Below are 13,444 nucleotides of genomic sequence, written 5' to 3' on the forward strand. Positions count from 1 at the left end.
TGTTTATTACTTGGTCTGAACATAGTCAATGTTAGATTTTGAGTGCATAAGTTTGCAAGTGAGTGCTTAGTAGGGGATTAGGCATGGAAAGTTGTTTTTTAAGTCTAAAACTAATGTTTGGTGCGTGGAGGGAATTATCAGGGAAAATTTGGGAGAAAGTAACGTGCCATGTGATTTAACAGGGGAAGGGCAGGAAAGAGATAGATTTTCCCTTCTCTCCTCAACTCAGGGCTTCTTTGATTCAAAGGAATTTTATAGGATTTCTGGAGGATTGAAATCCTTAGGATTTTTTCCTATGTTGGTCCTTTGATTCATAGGATTGGATCCCATAGGAATTTTTCCTATAAAATCTTCTGTACTACATTTCATAGGAAATTTAACATCCACTCGAACCTTTTTTTACAATTCCTTTGTTTTTCCCGTGGCATCAAACAACCATTGCTAATTCTATAGGATTCAAATGGACATGCCACTCCAACCCTACACTTTTCCTATTCCTATGTTTTCAAAATCCTACGAATCAAAGAGGCCCTCACTAGCCCCCAAAACAAGTCAAGAAGACATCGCCCCAGCCGCTCCAGCGGGGACAACGGTTCATTTGCAGAACATCGGCGGATTCACTGCGCCGACGGTGTGTGGAGGGGAGGATCCGGTTTTCCTTCCATAGTGTTTGCATACATAGGGTGTATGTTTCGTTTGGTGGCACCGGAAAGGTGAGGACGGTGCCGCGTCGAATAAATCTGCCTCGTCTACTTCCTCTCCGCGACGTCGAGAATCCGGTAGCCTCGTCTTCTTGCCGGCTATTCAAGACGGGGATATGTTGTTCTTTTTATCGTTGGTGGCTTCCATCTCCCGCAGCGGTGCCATCGGCCAGGATGAGATGATGATCCAGAACCGGGTTTTGTGGTCAGATGGCGGCGGTTCCAGCGTTCTCCCTCGACTTCATCGGCGGGAAGCGGTGGATTCGGGTTTAGGCCAGCAAGGGGATGTTCCCCAGCCGACATGCCACAACGACAAGTGCTTTGCTGCATGCAATGGGTCTGTTCATCGGCTTTGAAAGCCAATTTGGCGATGCTGCTGCTATGGATGTTGAGAAGCTGTAGGATCCACTTCCTTTTCAATGAATGCTTCGGCGACGCTGGAATTTGGAAGCGGTTGTTGGCTTCGATGTGCGCAGAGATTTAGGCCTCCTTTGATTTGAAGGATTTTTCATAGGAAAAACGCAGGAATTCTCATTCCATAGGATTTGCTACCGTAGCGATGTTTGATTTGCAGGAACAAGTATGGAGGAATACTGTTGCAATCCAGAGAAACACTGTTGGTTTCCTGTGATTTCGCATGAAGTGAAACATTGAGTCAGACCTCTTTTTTACACAAAGATCGAGGCAAGAGGGACAAAGTTGCATACCAGCGCATGGTTTCTCTACTAAATAATGCATTGCTTTGATTTCAGTTCCTGCATTTCAAACGTTCCATTTGTTTCATATTCCTATACTTTTCACTGTTTTTCAATCCTCTGTTTTACAACTGCAACCCTATAGATTTCCTGTATTCTTTTTATTCCAGTGTTTTTGCAATCCTGTGAATCAAAGAGGCCCTTATTGGGAACTTTTCGTAAATTTTATTTTCTTGGGATCGTTGCTGCATGGTTTTCGGGATACATGTCTTCGTCATGTTTGTCTAGCAGTCTTCACGTGTGTTTGTACTGATTGTACTCTTTGTATTTAATATAATGTGTTGTCTAAAAAAACTCACTAGCCCCCAACCAAAAAGGAGAAGGTTCATGTTGAAAGGAAAATCAATCGTTGGTTGATAAAAGGACCTAAACTTAAAAGAAATGTTGAACAAACTTATTGAAAAGAATAGTATTTCAATAAATTTAGTACTCCCTCTAATACATATTGTTGTCGCTGATCTTAATATGGATCAGAGGGAGAAAAACATTTTCCTAAAATAAGTAAAGGTAATAATATTTTTTAGAGCTGCACAAACAAAAAGGTACCAAAACTAAAAAAAAAATAAGAAATCAATTTGGTTATAGAAAATGAAAGAGAAAATAAAATAAAAAAAATTAAGAGAAAACATTAAAGAAGAATCAATAAAAAGGAGGAATGCAAGAAGTACCGGAGAGGGTTTTTTTAGACAACATATCTCGGCCCATAAAAGAAGCCCCACACTGAAAACAGGAAAAAGAAGAATTAAAGCCCAGGAACCCAGCGACATAGTCCATAACAAAAAAAAAAAAAAAGAAACGGGCCACGTGAGCTGTCGCTACACAACCCGAGTCACCTTGCTCCCCATCAGAAGTTTATAGTTTCGATCCCCCAAAAAATATGTCTATATTTTACGGTGCATTAAATTGATTCATGTAAGGATAGAAAATTCACCAATGGTTGGAAAAGTCTTTGATCATTTAATGGTCATGTATGTGTGCTTTGCAATTAAGCATCGATAGATATGATTTTTTTAAGGAAAAACATGCACACTAATTGAGTACTATTGCAAACTATAAAATTTATTTCGTCACCATCTACCTTGGCTGAAAAGATTTTTGAATTGAACCTTTTATTTAAGCGAAAGGGAGGGAGTAAATAGTTAGTTTTAAAAAAAACAGGAAGGCTTCCCGGGGCCCATTGCAAAGAAAGAAGCTTGGCTTGTAGGTCCAGAACAATACAATGGCCTGTAAGGCCGAGCTCAACCCAAGTTCAGAACAGGAAAATGTAAACATCCACAGTACAACCAACTAAGATCCCCCTCATACACTCAAACTATCAGTGGCGATTCTAGGCAGGCGGTTTCTAGGGTCAACATCGGGCTCCCTTCCATCACCACAGAGTGCAGCTTGGGTGTCATCTCTCTCCATCCGCTCCAGAACATGTAACGGGGTGGCGCTTGTCATTCAGTCTCAATTATACCCACACTCCAACTGGAAAGGGGGTAGGATCATTTGATGAACATGAAGACACAAATCTTTCATCAGGGTAGTCATATGGTCCTTGAAGATGACCTCACATTTTCTTATTACTCTTAAGACTAGACACCAAATATGGTTAGGAGAAATCCAGGGAGCACCACTAAAATCATCTTATTTCTGTGTTTTCATAGAGCCTAAAGAGCAACAACATTAACAACGTTTAATGCATCTTGTTTCTTACCTATTGCTGAGAGAGAAGCAACAGAAGACAAATTCACTCCTAAATCTCTACCAAAGAACAATTTGATCACGTTCGAGGAAGGAAGTATATTGTATAGATTATTTACATGAACAGTACTCACAATTTTTAGGCCTTTTCAAGTTTCTTTTCTTGATATTGTCCCGAGTAATTACTTTGATATGAAAAGGAAGCCATAAAAACACATGAATCCTAGGAACTACAATTTTGCTGACCGAAGGAATGAAAACAAGGGGTGATTCCTTGAAAATTAATGATTGCATAAAGAGAGCTGAAAGAATATTCACCAGAGTTCCCATATTGCCACACCAGAGAATCTTGGGAATCAGTAAAGGAAATACTTTTAGCAATTTCAACAAGCTCTAACCACATGTTCAACATCCTATCATCAAAAGTAATTTTCAAAGTCTCCCCATCCCAAATTTATGTATAGTTTGGAAATGTTGTTGACAAATGCAAAAAGTTCCTGGTACTGATGTCTAGCCATCTCCTAACAGCCACTTCGACCAAATTTAACCGCCTAGGCCGCACACATGACACCTTTCCAGAAGTTGGAAGCACCCAATACATTACTACAAAAATATATCTAGGGCATTGGTCATGTATTTGGCATCAACAAATTCTTTCTAGATTTTTCCTTCCCCACTCGTACCTTTTCACCCATGACGCACTCAAGTAGACAGTTATCTATCTATCTATTATTAAAATCTACCAACATATTTATTGGCATGGAAGACCATCTTGATTATATACAAACTAACAAGAGTATCTATCTATCTATCTATCTATCTATCTATCTATCTATCTATCTATCTCTGTTTCATGTGAAACTCTTTATTATCTAGCGACATGTATGTCTCAAAATTTAAACTCAACTAAGATTCAGATCTGCGCTAGACTTTTTTTTCTTCTTTTTTTTAGTGGTCTGACCTGTGCTAGCTATTCATGGAACGACGATGATACAAACATGGCACATGCACCACTTCTTCTTGAGTGAGTTTGTTATAAATGCTAAAACCTCCACACAAGCTACTAACTCCGGTCCAAGATACTCAAGTGCTCCAAGTAGGATGTATCACAGTGAGCTATGCCATATTGCGATGATGAAGCACATGCATCGTGATAACATGATCAGCTATCTGAAGTTCTGAATGCTTCTCATGCTTGCTTCTCATGCTTCCCAATGTCGCTCATTCCAAAGAGTTCGATGCATGCATGCTTGCTTTCCGCCATGTTTAACATCCATTACAGCATATGAAACATACTTGATCGTGGCCACATAGTTCTTAACTAAATAGATGTGCAAACTTCATCCTTGCAAAAGAACAACTACAAGTATACGCTAGTGAAGGCTTGCCACACGACATATCTGGTGCGTAAATAGAGGGGGATCGTGTTGTCACTAGAAAATTTGATATATTTTGTTTGGACCTCAACCGTTTATATAGGCAAGGTAATGCATAATAGGTGGGAGAGAAGAAGTAATAGGCAAAAACTGATCGTGGCGGTAGAAGAGTGTTTAAGATTGTCATCATGTGTAATGGCAATGGATTCTCATTGGTACATACTCATGTGTAGCAACATGGTACAAGATCACTTGGCAGATGTGTACAAGAACATTACGTCAACAAATTTGTCGTTGCACAAAGCACACGTGGGTTTAATTGTAGGGGAAACATGGAACAAAATATGGCCACCCACCATACTTTCTTCCTAAACGTTTTTGTTTTGAGGAGTTACTGAATCACTTGATGTGCCTGATCTTATGCATGTTATACTAGGATAGAGTACCCATTGATTATTCACTCATGCGTGGGCACGATGCATCTAATATATGGACCAACCGTCTGCGACTTCATAGAATGCAGTAGGATCTTTAGGGTGTGCTACTGTGCTAAGGGGATTTGTGAATCATTCAATTTTTTTTGTTCTTGTTTGAATATATGCATTTGGTCACGTTTGCATTTATAGTTATGAACTTTATCAAAAATAATTTTTTTAGTCCCCCTCCCTAACAACATTCAAAACTAGGTATTTAAAATTTGACGCAAAATAAGAACGAATTCTAAATGTTTTAAATTTAATGTCCATTCATTTTGACCTTGCTCTTTATCTTGATGAGCTCTACGACACAAGACCAAGGTTATATGTGTTTTTAAAGTTTGATTTATTAAACTAAAATGAAATAATTATAAAACTTTCTACAACATCCTTTTATTCATGTAAGTTCCATAAATTGGATTCGATGAGCTTCCTGTGATTTCATGATTTTATACATCTTTCATACGGATTACAATGGGGTTTCATAGTGGTTCAAGTTTCACTCGAATTCTTATGAAAGGCAGGAACACACCATATGTGAGGCTTGGTTCAAAAACTTGCCCAATGATCATGTATTAAACTTGTGTGAGGCCTTTGTAAATGTTAACCAAATTTAAAAAATGGTGAAGCATTTTGGAAATTTCATGTGAAATACGCTCAAGATTTTGAAAATGAATAAAAGGACATTGCCGTCCTTCTTGTTTGTATAGGAGGATGTTATGTGGTCGACTTCATAAACTATTGGGAAGAATAGTTAACACAAACATATAAAGAGGATATTGTATCTTATCGAAATTTAGCTCATATGCATATTAGGGTTCCTTCATATCCCTTAGAACTAGGGGGTTTACTCAGACATGGAGACAACAAGCATCATCAAAGTGTTCATGCTAATGGTAGATAAATGATCAATGTAATACACGTATGAATCCACATTAGGGTTCGGTAATACAAAGAGATGAAAGGTGATTATAAGGGTGTGGATGATGATGATGATGAAGAGGATGACGATAATGATGATCGATGTCTAAAACTCCTTAATCAAAGTGCTAGTGTAGGGATGTCCTTCTGTCGGTCCCCCCTTTGGATCCCTTTCAGGGGCGAGGTATTTGGATCTAGATCGTGATTCTAGTCTCTCTGTTCCTTCTCTCCCAGATCTGATCACATGGGGTTGAAATAGTTGACTAGGGGGAGGTGACACCGTGGGCTACAACCATTGGTACGAGCGGGTATGGTCATACCACGCCTCGTCTTCTCTCTTGGATGGTTCCGCGCCGCTGATTTTCGGCCTACTCGCTCGACACTTTGTAAGGTAGGTTATTAATTATCCTGTCAATTGATGTGATTTTCACCCATTAATCAGTGTTTCACAATTAATGCTCCAAATATCCTTCCGTTCAGAGTCACGGTGAAACTAGGAAGAAAAAGGTGTTCAAACACAGTAAACTCTGAAAATCCTATCACTATGATGCAAAAAGGTGAACAGTAATGAAAAATATGACTCATTAGAGGACAAAGCTTATGTCATGCAAATTTGGAATTGTGCAATGGAAAATTCCTATCAAGTTGAAAATTGCCATCCACCTCCCCTCTAAGGTATAATGGCACATGATGTTGGATGTAGTTAGGGATGTTGTGTTGGCTTGCAGAGGGGGTTCCTGGGGTGCTCACGACATTTGATATTGATTAACAATGTAATCTCATCGAGTCCTGTTCACCATACTCTTATTACGGATGTGTCGGCTTGGGTCTTCGAGGCTATGGAAAAGTGATTGTGAGCTTTCCTTTGGTCGGATTGGAGGAGATTCATCGTGGCTAATTTTTCGTTGCATGTAATAATGCTAGTAAGCCGACTTTCTTTGGTGGGCTTGGTGTCAAGGACTTGCATTCAAGCGATTTTGCTGTGGGTCTGTTGGGAATGGCTCAAAAGAACTCAACCTGAGAGGCTTTGGGATGGAATCCCCATGATGCTTGACAATAATGCATGTGACATGTCCAATAACCTTGTCTTGATAAAGGTGGGAGATGGCTCGCTAGACCGATGGATCAACGAGCTTGTTCTTGAGAATTTTCACCACTTGTGGTCATGAAAGCGGTGCTAAGGCAAACAAATTGCGTGCCATACAACCTGGGTTGTGCAACCATAGAGGAGTTTTTGACGTGGCGGAGCTATTGTAGAGACCAGAAAGGGAGCAATGCAATAGGCTCTGGCATGCCATTTAGAACACACTGCATGATGAGGAGGCGCCTGAAACCTACCTCTCGCCTTGGTCGACCTTTGTATAATATACTGTAGGCTTTGTTGTCACACTCTTTGCCAAGGTTGTTTTTGTTTATCTACTGCAAATTGGGATATGGAGATGTTGGGTGCCTTAAAGTACAAAATCTTCATGTGGCTTGCCATTCAATACTAACTCTAGACTTCAAATAAGAGATCGAGGCATGGAATAAATGACATTGTGTCTAGTTGTTTGGTTTGTCACGAAGAAGACACCATGAACCATATTATTTTGTCAGATAGATTTGGTGCCATGATACATCTCCAATGTATCTATAATTTATGAAGTATTCATGCTATATTTACATCAATTCTATATGGTTTTGGTGCACTTTTATATTATTCTAATGGACTAACATACTAATCCAGCGCCTAGTGACAATTCCCTTTTTTGTTTCACAGAAAGTCCATACCTACGAAGGACCAAACACGAAGAAAATCTATAAAAATTTTTTATGGGAAATAAGAGACCCTAAAAGTTTTAGGGGATCACCAGAAGACCCATAAGGGCCCCACAAGGCAGGGGGTGCCCCGTCGGCTAGGGCATGCCACCCCGGCTTGTGGCCCCCCTTGGCTCCGTTAACCCTAATCTTTGGCCTATGAATTTACAATTATTCGGAAACCCTCGAAGCGAGACCCGATACAATTTTTCCCGCCACCGCAAGCCTCTGTTCATAAGCAATCTCATCTGGAGCCCTTTTCGGCACCCTGTCGGAGGGGGAAGACACCACGGGAGGTCTCTTCATGAACCTTGTTGCCTACATGGTGATATGTGAGTAGTTCATCCTCGGGTTGAGGGTTTGTACTAGTAGATATGTGTTTGGTCTCTCTCTCTCTCTCCCCCCCATGTCCTTGATGGATTCCAATCTTGATGTATCATGAGCTTTCTTAATAAAGTTGAATCACATGATGTTCACCTCACTCTCTTATTTTCGTGGTGAATTGAGTCCTAATCTTTGAAGTTTCGTATGTTTGATTGAATACTTTGGATTTGATATCACTTGATGCATGTCTCAACTTGCGGATACCCATAGTAACATTGGGGTATTTGATGGCCTACAACACAGGGTTTAGTTGTCGACTTTCCTAAGTAAGAGTATCGATCCCAAAAGGAGCACAAGAATCAGACTTTTGCCTCTTGTATTGAATTATGTATTTATATGCCTACAGATAATTGTAGACTCAAAGCAAAAAACGAGGGCGGAAATAAATCATGATTGAGTACTGGAACAAACTCTTAAGTAAATAACATAAAAGTAAATAAAGAATAAATATTAGAGTGACTAATGGAGAAGCAGAGGAGTAAGGTGTTCTCAGGGAGTTTGGAATCCCCATTGTATGTTTCTAGCACACCTATGTATAGTCATAGTATGGAGTGGTACTTGGAGTGCGAATTTTCAGCAGCCGCGCACCAGGCAGGCCGCTATCCTCGTCGTTCTTTTGGGCCTTGGGATGTGCACTCGATCAGTGGGTGGTAGGCCTAGAGAAAGGAATACGACCCGGGATACGCCTAGGGAAAAGGTAGGCGTATTCTGTGCGGCCCATTGCTCGGAAATTGTCCCCCGCACGCTGGCTGCTTGGACAGCGATTAGGCCCATGACCATTGTTTGAAATAGCACAGAATCCTCGAGGAAAAAATAGGGAATCTCTCCAGCACGACCAGAGTTGCGTGGAGTAAACTAGAACCAGCCAACCGGTCTGCTGCTCCAGGGAAAATATCTGGTGCACCGCCGACACCCATCCATCCCCATCTCCATCCATATGGCTCGACCGCGGCGACTGTGCTGCTCCGCCGAGACTTGCTCCATCCCCATCTGCATCTGTTTGGGGCACGGCGGCGGCAACGCTGCCGTCGTGATATCTACTTGATTGCCGTCTCCATCCGTTTGCCGAACGGGTCTTTCACAGCACAGCAAGATGTCCACCAATGGCGTCGAGCTCGATGGGTATGATTACCACGGTCCCTGCATCATGTTTCTTAATTTTCTATCGCGTGTTCTTCAGATTTCTTACTAGTTGCCTCCGATTGGATTCATATAGGATGTGTGCTTCGCTCGCGGCATGGAACAGCTGCGCCTATCTAGACGAGTCACAGGATTCGATGAGCGTCCCAACCATACCTTTGGCACCGGAGGTGATGCGCAGCTAGTCGGGGATGCAGCGAGGGCCGAGGTGTGTTCTGAAGCAACCAATGGCTGGACACGCATGTCAGTGAAAAATTGCTCTGTTTTTGCTCTGCTGCAATTTTTAGTTTGGGTGCCCCTCACATGGTAGATCTAATTTATAGTATGGTTCTTAGGTACAAAAGAGTTTAAGAAGTGTGTTGTTTTTGTTGGGTTTGGTTTGATGATCTGATGCTAGCATTAGGTAGTATACTACATAATTTGATGCAGTTTGTTCGATTTTATTGATGATCTGATCGTAGCATTAGGTAGTAAACTGCAACTGGTTGGGGTTTGTTGGATTTTATTGATGATTTGTTGATAGCATTAGGTAGTGAAACACAGATGGCTGGAGCTTGTTGGGTATATTCAGTTGCAGTGACTTATGTTGTGTTCTTGAGATGAAAAGTTAGATTAGGAAGTTTAATACGAATAATGAGGTATTTTATGATGGAATTAGGGTGATGGTCTTGGATTTCTAGTTTGTTTAGAGTACATTGGAGTTTTGTGGGTGTGCATTTTAGATTGGTGTGTGGGCATCGGAGAGTCTGTGCCATCATTGAATTTAGGATGGCTTGTTGGATTAGCAAAGCTTGACCGCGGAGGACTGGAGCTTGTTGGGTATCTTCATTTGCAGTGACTTATATTGTGTTCTTGAGATGAAAAGTTGTATTAGGGAGTTTAATACGGATGTAAGAAAAGCGTTAGTGATAATGAGGTATATTATGATGGCAGAAGGTTGGTGTGTTGGATTTCTAGTTTGCTGATTGGAAACTAGAGTTTTGTGGCTGCGCAATTTAGATTGGTGTATGGGCATTGGGGGATCTGTGCCATGATTGAACTTACGAGGAATTTTTGTCGCCTGGTGCTATTACTGGTATACAAGGATAGTGTTATTGATTACGATCGATCGATTGGGTGGGTTAGATTTATATAGTTTTGCTGCAAAAACATTTCTTGATATGTCGCTGATCAGCAGCTGTGTTGGATTGTTTGTGATGTGTGTTGAGTATAGTCAATGGCTGGCCGATTGTTTTTACAACACCTTCATGCGAGCAGGTCGCCACAAATTTATGTAAGGAGGGAAGATGTTGTAATTGGTTGTTACGTATCCGGTTAATTATGTAATTGCAAAACGATGGTCTTTAAACTGTATGGTGAGTGTGTGGCAACTGTGAACATGAAAAATCCCGTCTTGCTTTCGGTGTGTGGATGATCTAATGGTTTTCATCCATTTTTTTGTCTCTTTTTTTGAGATGATTATCCAGGGTGAGGATCGGGAAAGCCCCGGAGGAAAGGGAGATGAACCCAAATAGGAAATCAGCTCTTGAATTGTCTCTCCGGGGCTGTTTGGATTGAGCCCAATCTTGCCCTACCAAATAATTGGCATCACCAATTCCAGGGCATGACCAAAAAATTGGCAAGTCATGGCTGTTTGGATTGTAGCCATTAGTACTTGCCAATTTTTTGGCAAAACCATTGGATGTCATTTGGTTTGAAGCCAAATATTTGGCACATTTGACTGGCATGTGTTTGGTTTGGTTTCAAAATTTGAAAATTGCATGCCAGCCAAATAAAAGAACGCTTGTGTGTAAACAAGCAGTCACATATCACATGCTACAAAAAAATAAAAATTTGAATTAACCAACACACATACGCACACAAACTCTGCATTTTCAGAACTTCAGAATTAAACTCATACATTAAGTAGCTCATATATTGTCTGATACATGATAGACGGAATAAGGTTCACATCCTTTACCATAGCATCTAGGACATAAACAGCCAGCCATGCACCAAATGCACTCCATACAAACAGTACATGATGCACCCAAGTTTGTTGTATATAGACAAAATATGCATGATGATGTTATCCATGCTCCCACTACGTGTTAAAGCGTTCCTAGCCATATAAACAAAAGGTTGCCACAAACTCTATCTAACCATGTGGCAATTCAGTGAGCAGCCGCAGATCCATCATTGCCACCTTCATGAAACTGAGGCTCAAAGTAGCTAATGACCCACTCTCGAAGAATTGTTTCATCGGCATAGTTAAGATAACTACGAAAAATATCTTGGTCTGGCTTGGATAGATAGGCAACAATCTCAAGTTTATCCTTAGCTGGGATGGTAAGGGCATTGATCCGCTTCCAAAGATTTGCATAAGGATCTGCAGGTGGCATTGGTTGCACAGACACAATAGGGGATGCAAGGGATTCAGCTAGCTTCTTGATACTGGTTACCATATCATCATTAGATACCTTGCCCTTCTTGTTTGCTTTGCCCTTGGTTGGCTTCTTGGAAGGTGATGATGATGCACACTTGCGCTTCTTGTTTAATGGATTGCCATCCAAGTCGACTTTAGGACTGCGACGATCAATAGTGTCAGAGTCAGCTTCATCACTGTCTGCTGGAATTAGATTTCCCTCAAGTTCCCTCACATCCTCGCTGTCATCACTACCATCATCTACATTGACAGTGGTTTGGTCAACTGCGAGTGAGCCATCAGCATGAGATTGATCCGAGAATAACTCTTCCAATTGATGAAAGAACCTAATGGGTCTGGTAAGATAATTGACTGCAGTTTTCTGCACACAAGGTAAGGTAAAAAGAGTAAAATAATGATGTTATGAACACAAAACATGAGAGAAGTTGCAGGTATAAAAAAACACAACAAGAGACACTGAATATGAAGCATACATATATATAGACAATAGCAGCTATCCACTCATTTTAAAATCAGACCATGATATAAATAAGAGAAAAAACTACTAAGAACTTACATTGAGTCTTTGCTTTTCTGACTCAGAAAGTGTGAATGTGAAAGTGGTTCTGTCAAGGCCATTTCCACTATTGGCCATGGCACGACGCACCCAGCCCCACTTCTCCTTGCATTGACGATAGTGTCGATCCACTTGGGTTTGAGTGACACCAAGCGAAAACTTGCCATTTAGAGCATCAGCACATTGCAAGTGGTGTTGTTTCTTGAACTTGAAAGTTGCAGGTTTGTCCTTACGAAGGTCGATATACCATTCAAGCATAAATCTTGTCGCCTCGTCAGTCCAGGTTATGTACTTATCACGAGGATTGGAGTCCTCCTCGGTCTTCAGAGTGAGCTTATGCTTCCCCATGACCTACAGATAGGTCACCATTGCAAACAACTAGTTATTAAGAAAGTGAGTTGGAAGCAAAAACCCTCAAAAAAATGTCAGCATACGAACATGAAACATCACAGATCCAACTTACAGCAGGACAGAACTAAACTTATTTAATAGGACAGAGAGACCAGATTAAATTGAAATAAGTCAAACAATATTACGAGGATACGATAATTTACACAAAGTCATTAGAATAGAAACACTACATCGTTCAATTTTTCCCTCCATGGAAATACATCAAAGGTACAGCACATCCTTCAAATGTTCCCTCACATGGAAATACATCAAAGGTACAGTACATCCTTCAAATGTTCCCTCACATGGAAATACATCAAAGGTACAGTACATCCTTCAAATGTTCCATCACGTGGAAATACATCAAAGATACTAAGCTGGGATAGCATCAGCCTCATTGTCACATGCACTCTCTCTATCTGTCCACATTTGCTGAGCGATTAAATCTCGCTTGGCAGCCCACTCACGTATGTCAGCCTCTTGATCACGAACCCGCCCAGTACTCCTAGGGAGATTGGCATACCATGTCGCCTCATCCACAACATAATCATCTGGACCATTTTCTAATATCCAATTGTGCAAAGCACAACAAGCAACTACCACTTTAATCTGAGATTTCAAAGGTATGAAGGGCCTTTGAGTAAGAATCTTGAAGCGACTCTTAAGAGTCCCAAATGCCCGTTCAACTGTGGTCCTAAGTGATGAATGGTGGTGGTTGAACAATTCTTTTGGGGGTAGTTGGGTCACGGTCTCCAGCAAATTCGTTTAGGTGGTAGCGCACACCACGATAAGGAGGCAATATCCCTGGCCTCGCAGCATACCCAGCATCAGCCAAGA

General features: G+C 41.0%; 1 protein-coding gene and 1 long non-coding RNA gene across 4 annotated transcripts; one reads left to right on the top strand and one right to left on the bottom strand.

Annotated features, from left to right (window-relative positions):
- Positions 1-8,917: 8,917 nt before the first annotated feature.
- Positions 8,918-10,777, top strand: LOC125510487. 3 transcript variants are annotated; one of them, XR_007284639.1, is made up of 3 exons: positions 8,918-9,218; positions 9,313-10,591; positions 10,703-10,777. It is a non-coding gene; the product is annotated as an uncharacterized LOC125510487 (long non-coding RNA). The 3 variants fall into 3 exon arrangements; XR_007284640.1 differs by having other exon boundaries at positions 10,691-10,750; XR_007284638.1 differs by lacking the exon at positions 10,703-10,777 and having other exon boundaries at positions 9,313-10,614.
- Positions 10,778-10,779: 2 nt separating this feature from the next.
- LOC125507326 lies at positions 10,780-12,565 on the bottom strand. The gene is made up of 2 exons (XM_048671941.1): positions 12,218-12,565; positions 10,780-12,061 (listed from the first exon to the last, which is right to left on the bottom strand). The coding sequence occupies exons 1-2, from the start codon at positions 12,563-12,565 to the stop codon at positions 11,390-11,392; spliced, it is 1,020 nt and encodes a 339-aa protein (XP_048527898.1). The 3' UTR covers positions 10,780-11,389.
- Positions 12,566-13,444: the final 879 nt, after the last annotated feature.

This window comes from Triticum urartu, chromosome 5 (genome assembly GCF_003073215.2).
Source record: "Triticum urartu cultivar G1812 chromosome 5, Tu2.1, whole genome shotgun sequence".
NCBI lineage: Eukaryota > Viridiplantae > Streptophyta > Magnoliopsida > Poales > Poaceae > Triticum > Triticum urartu.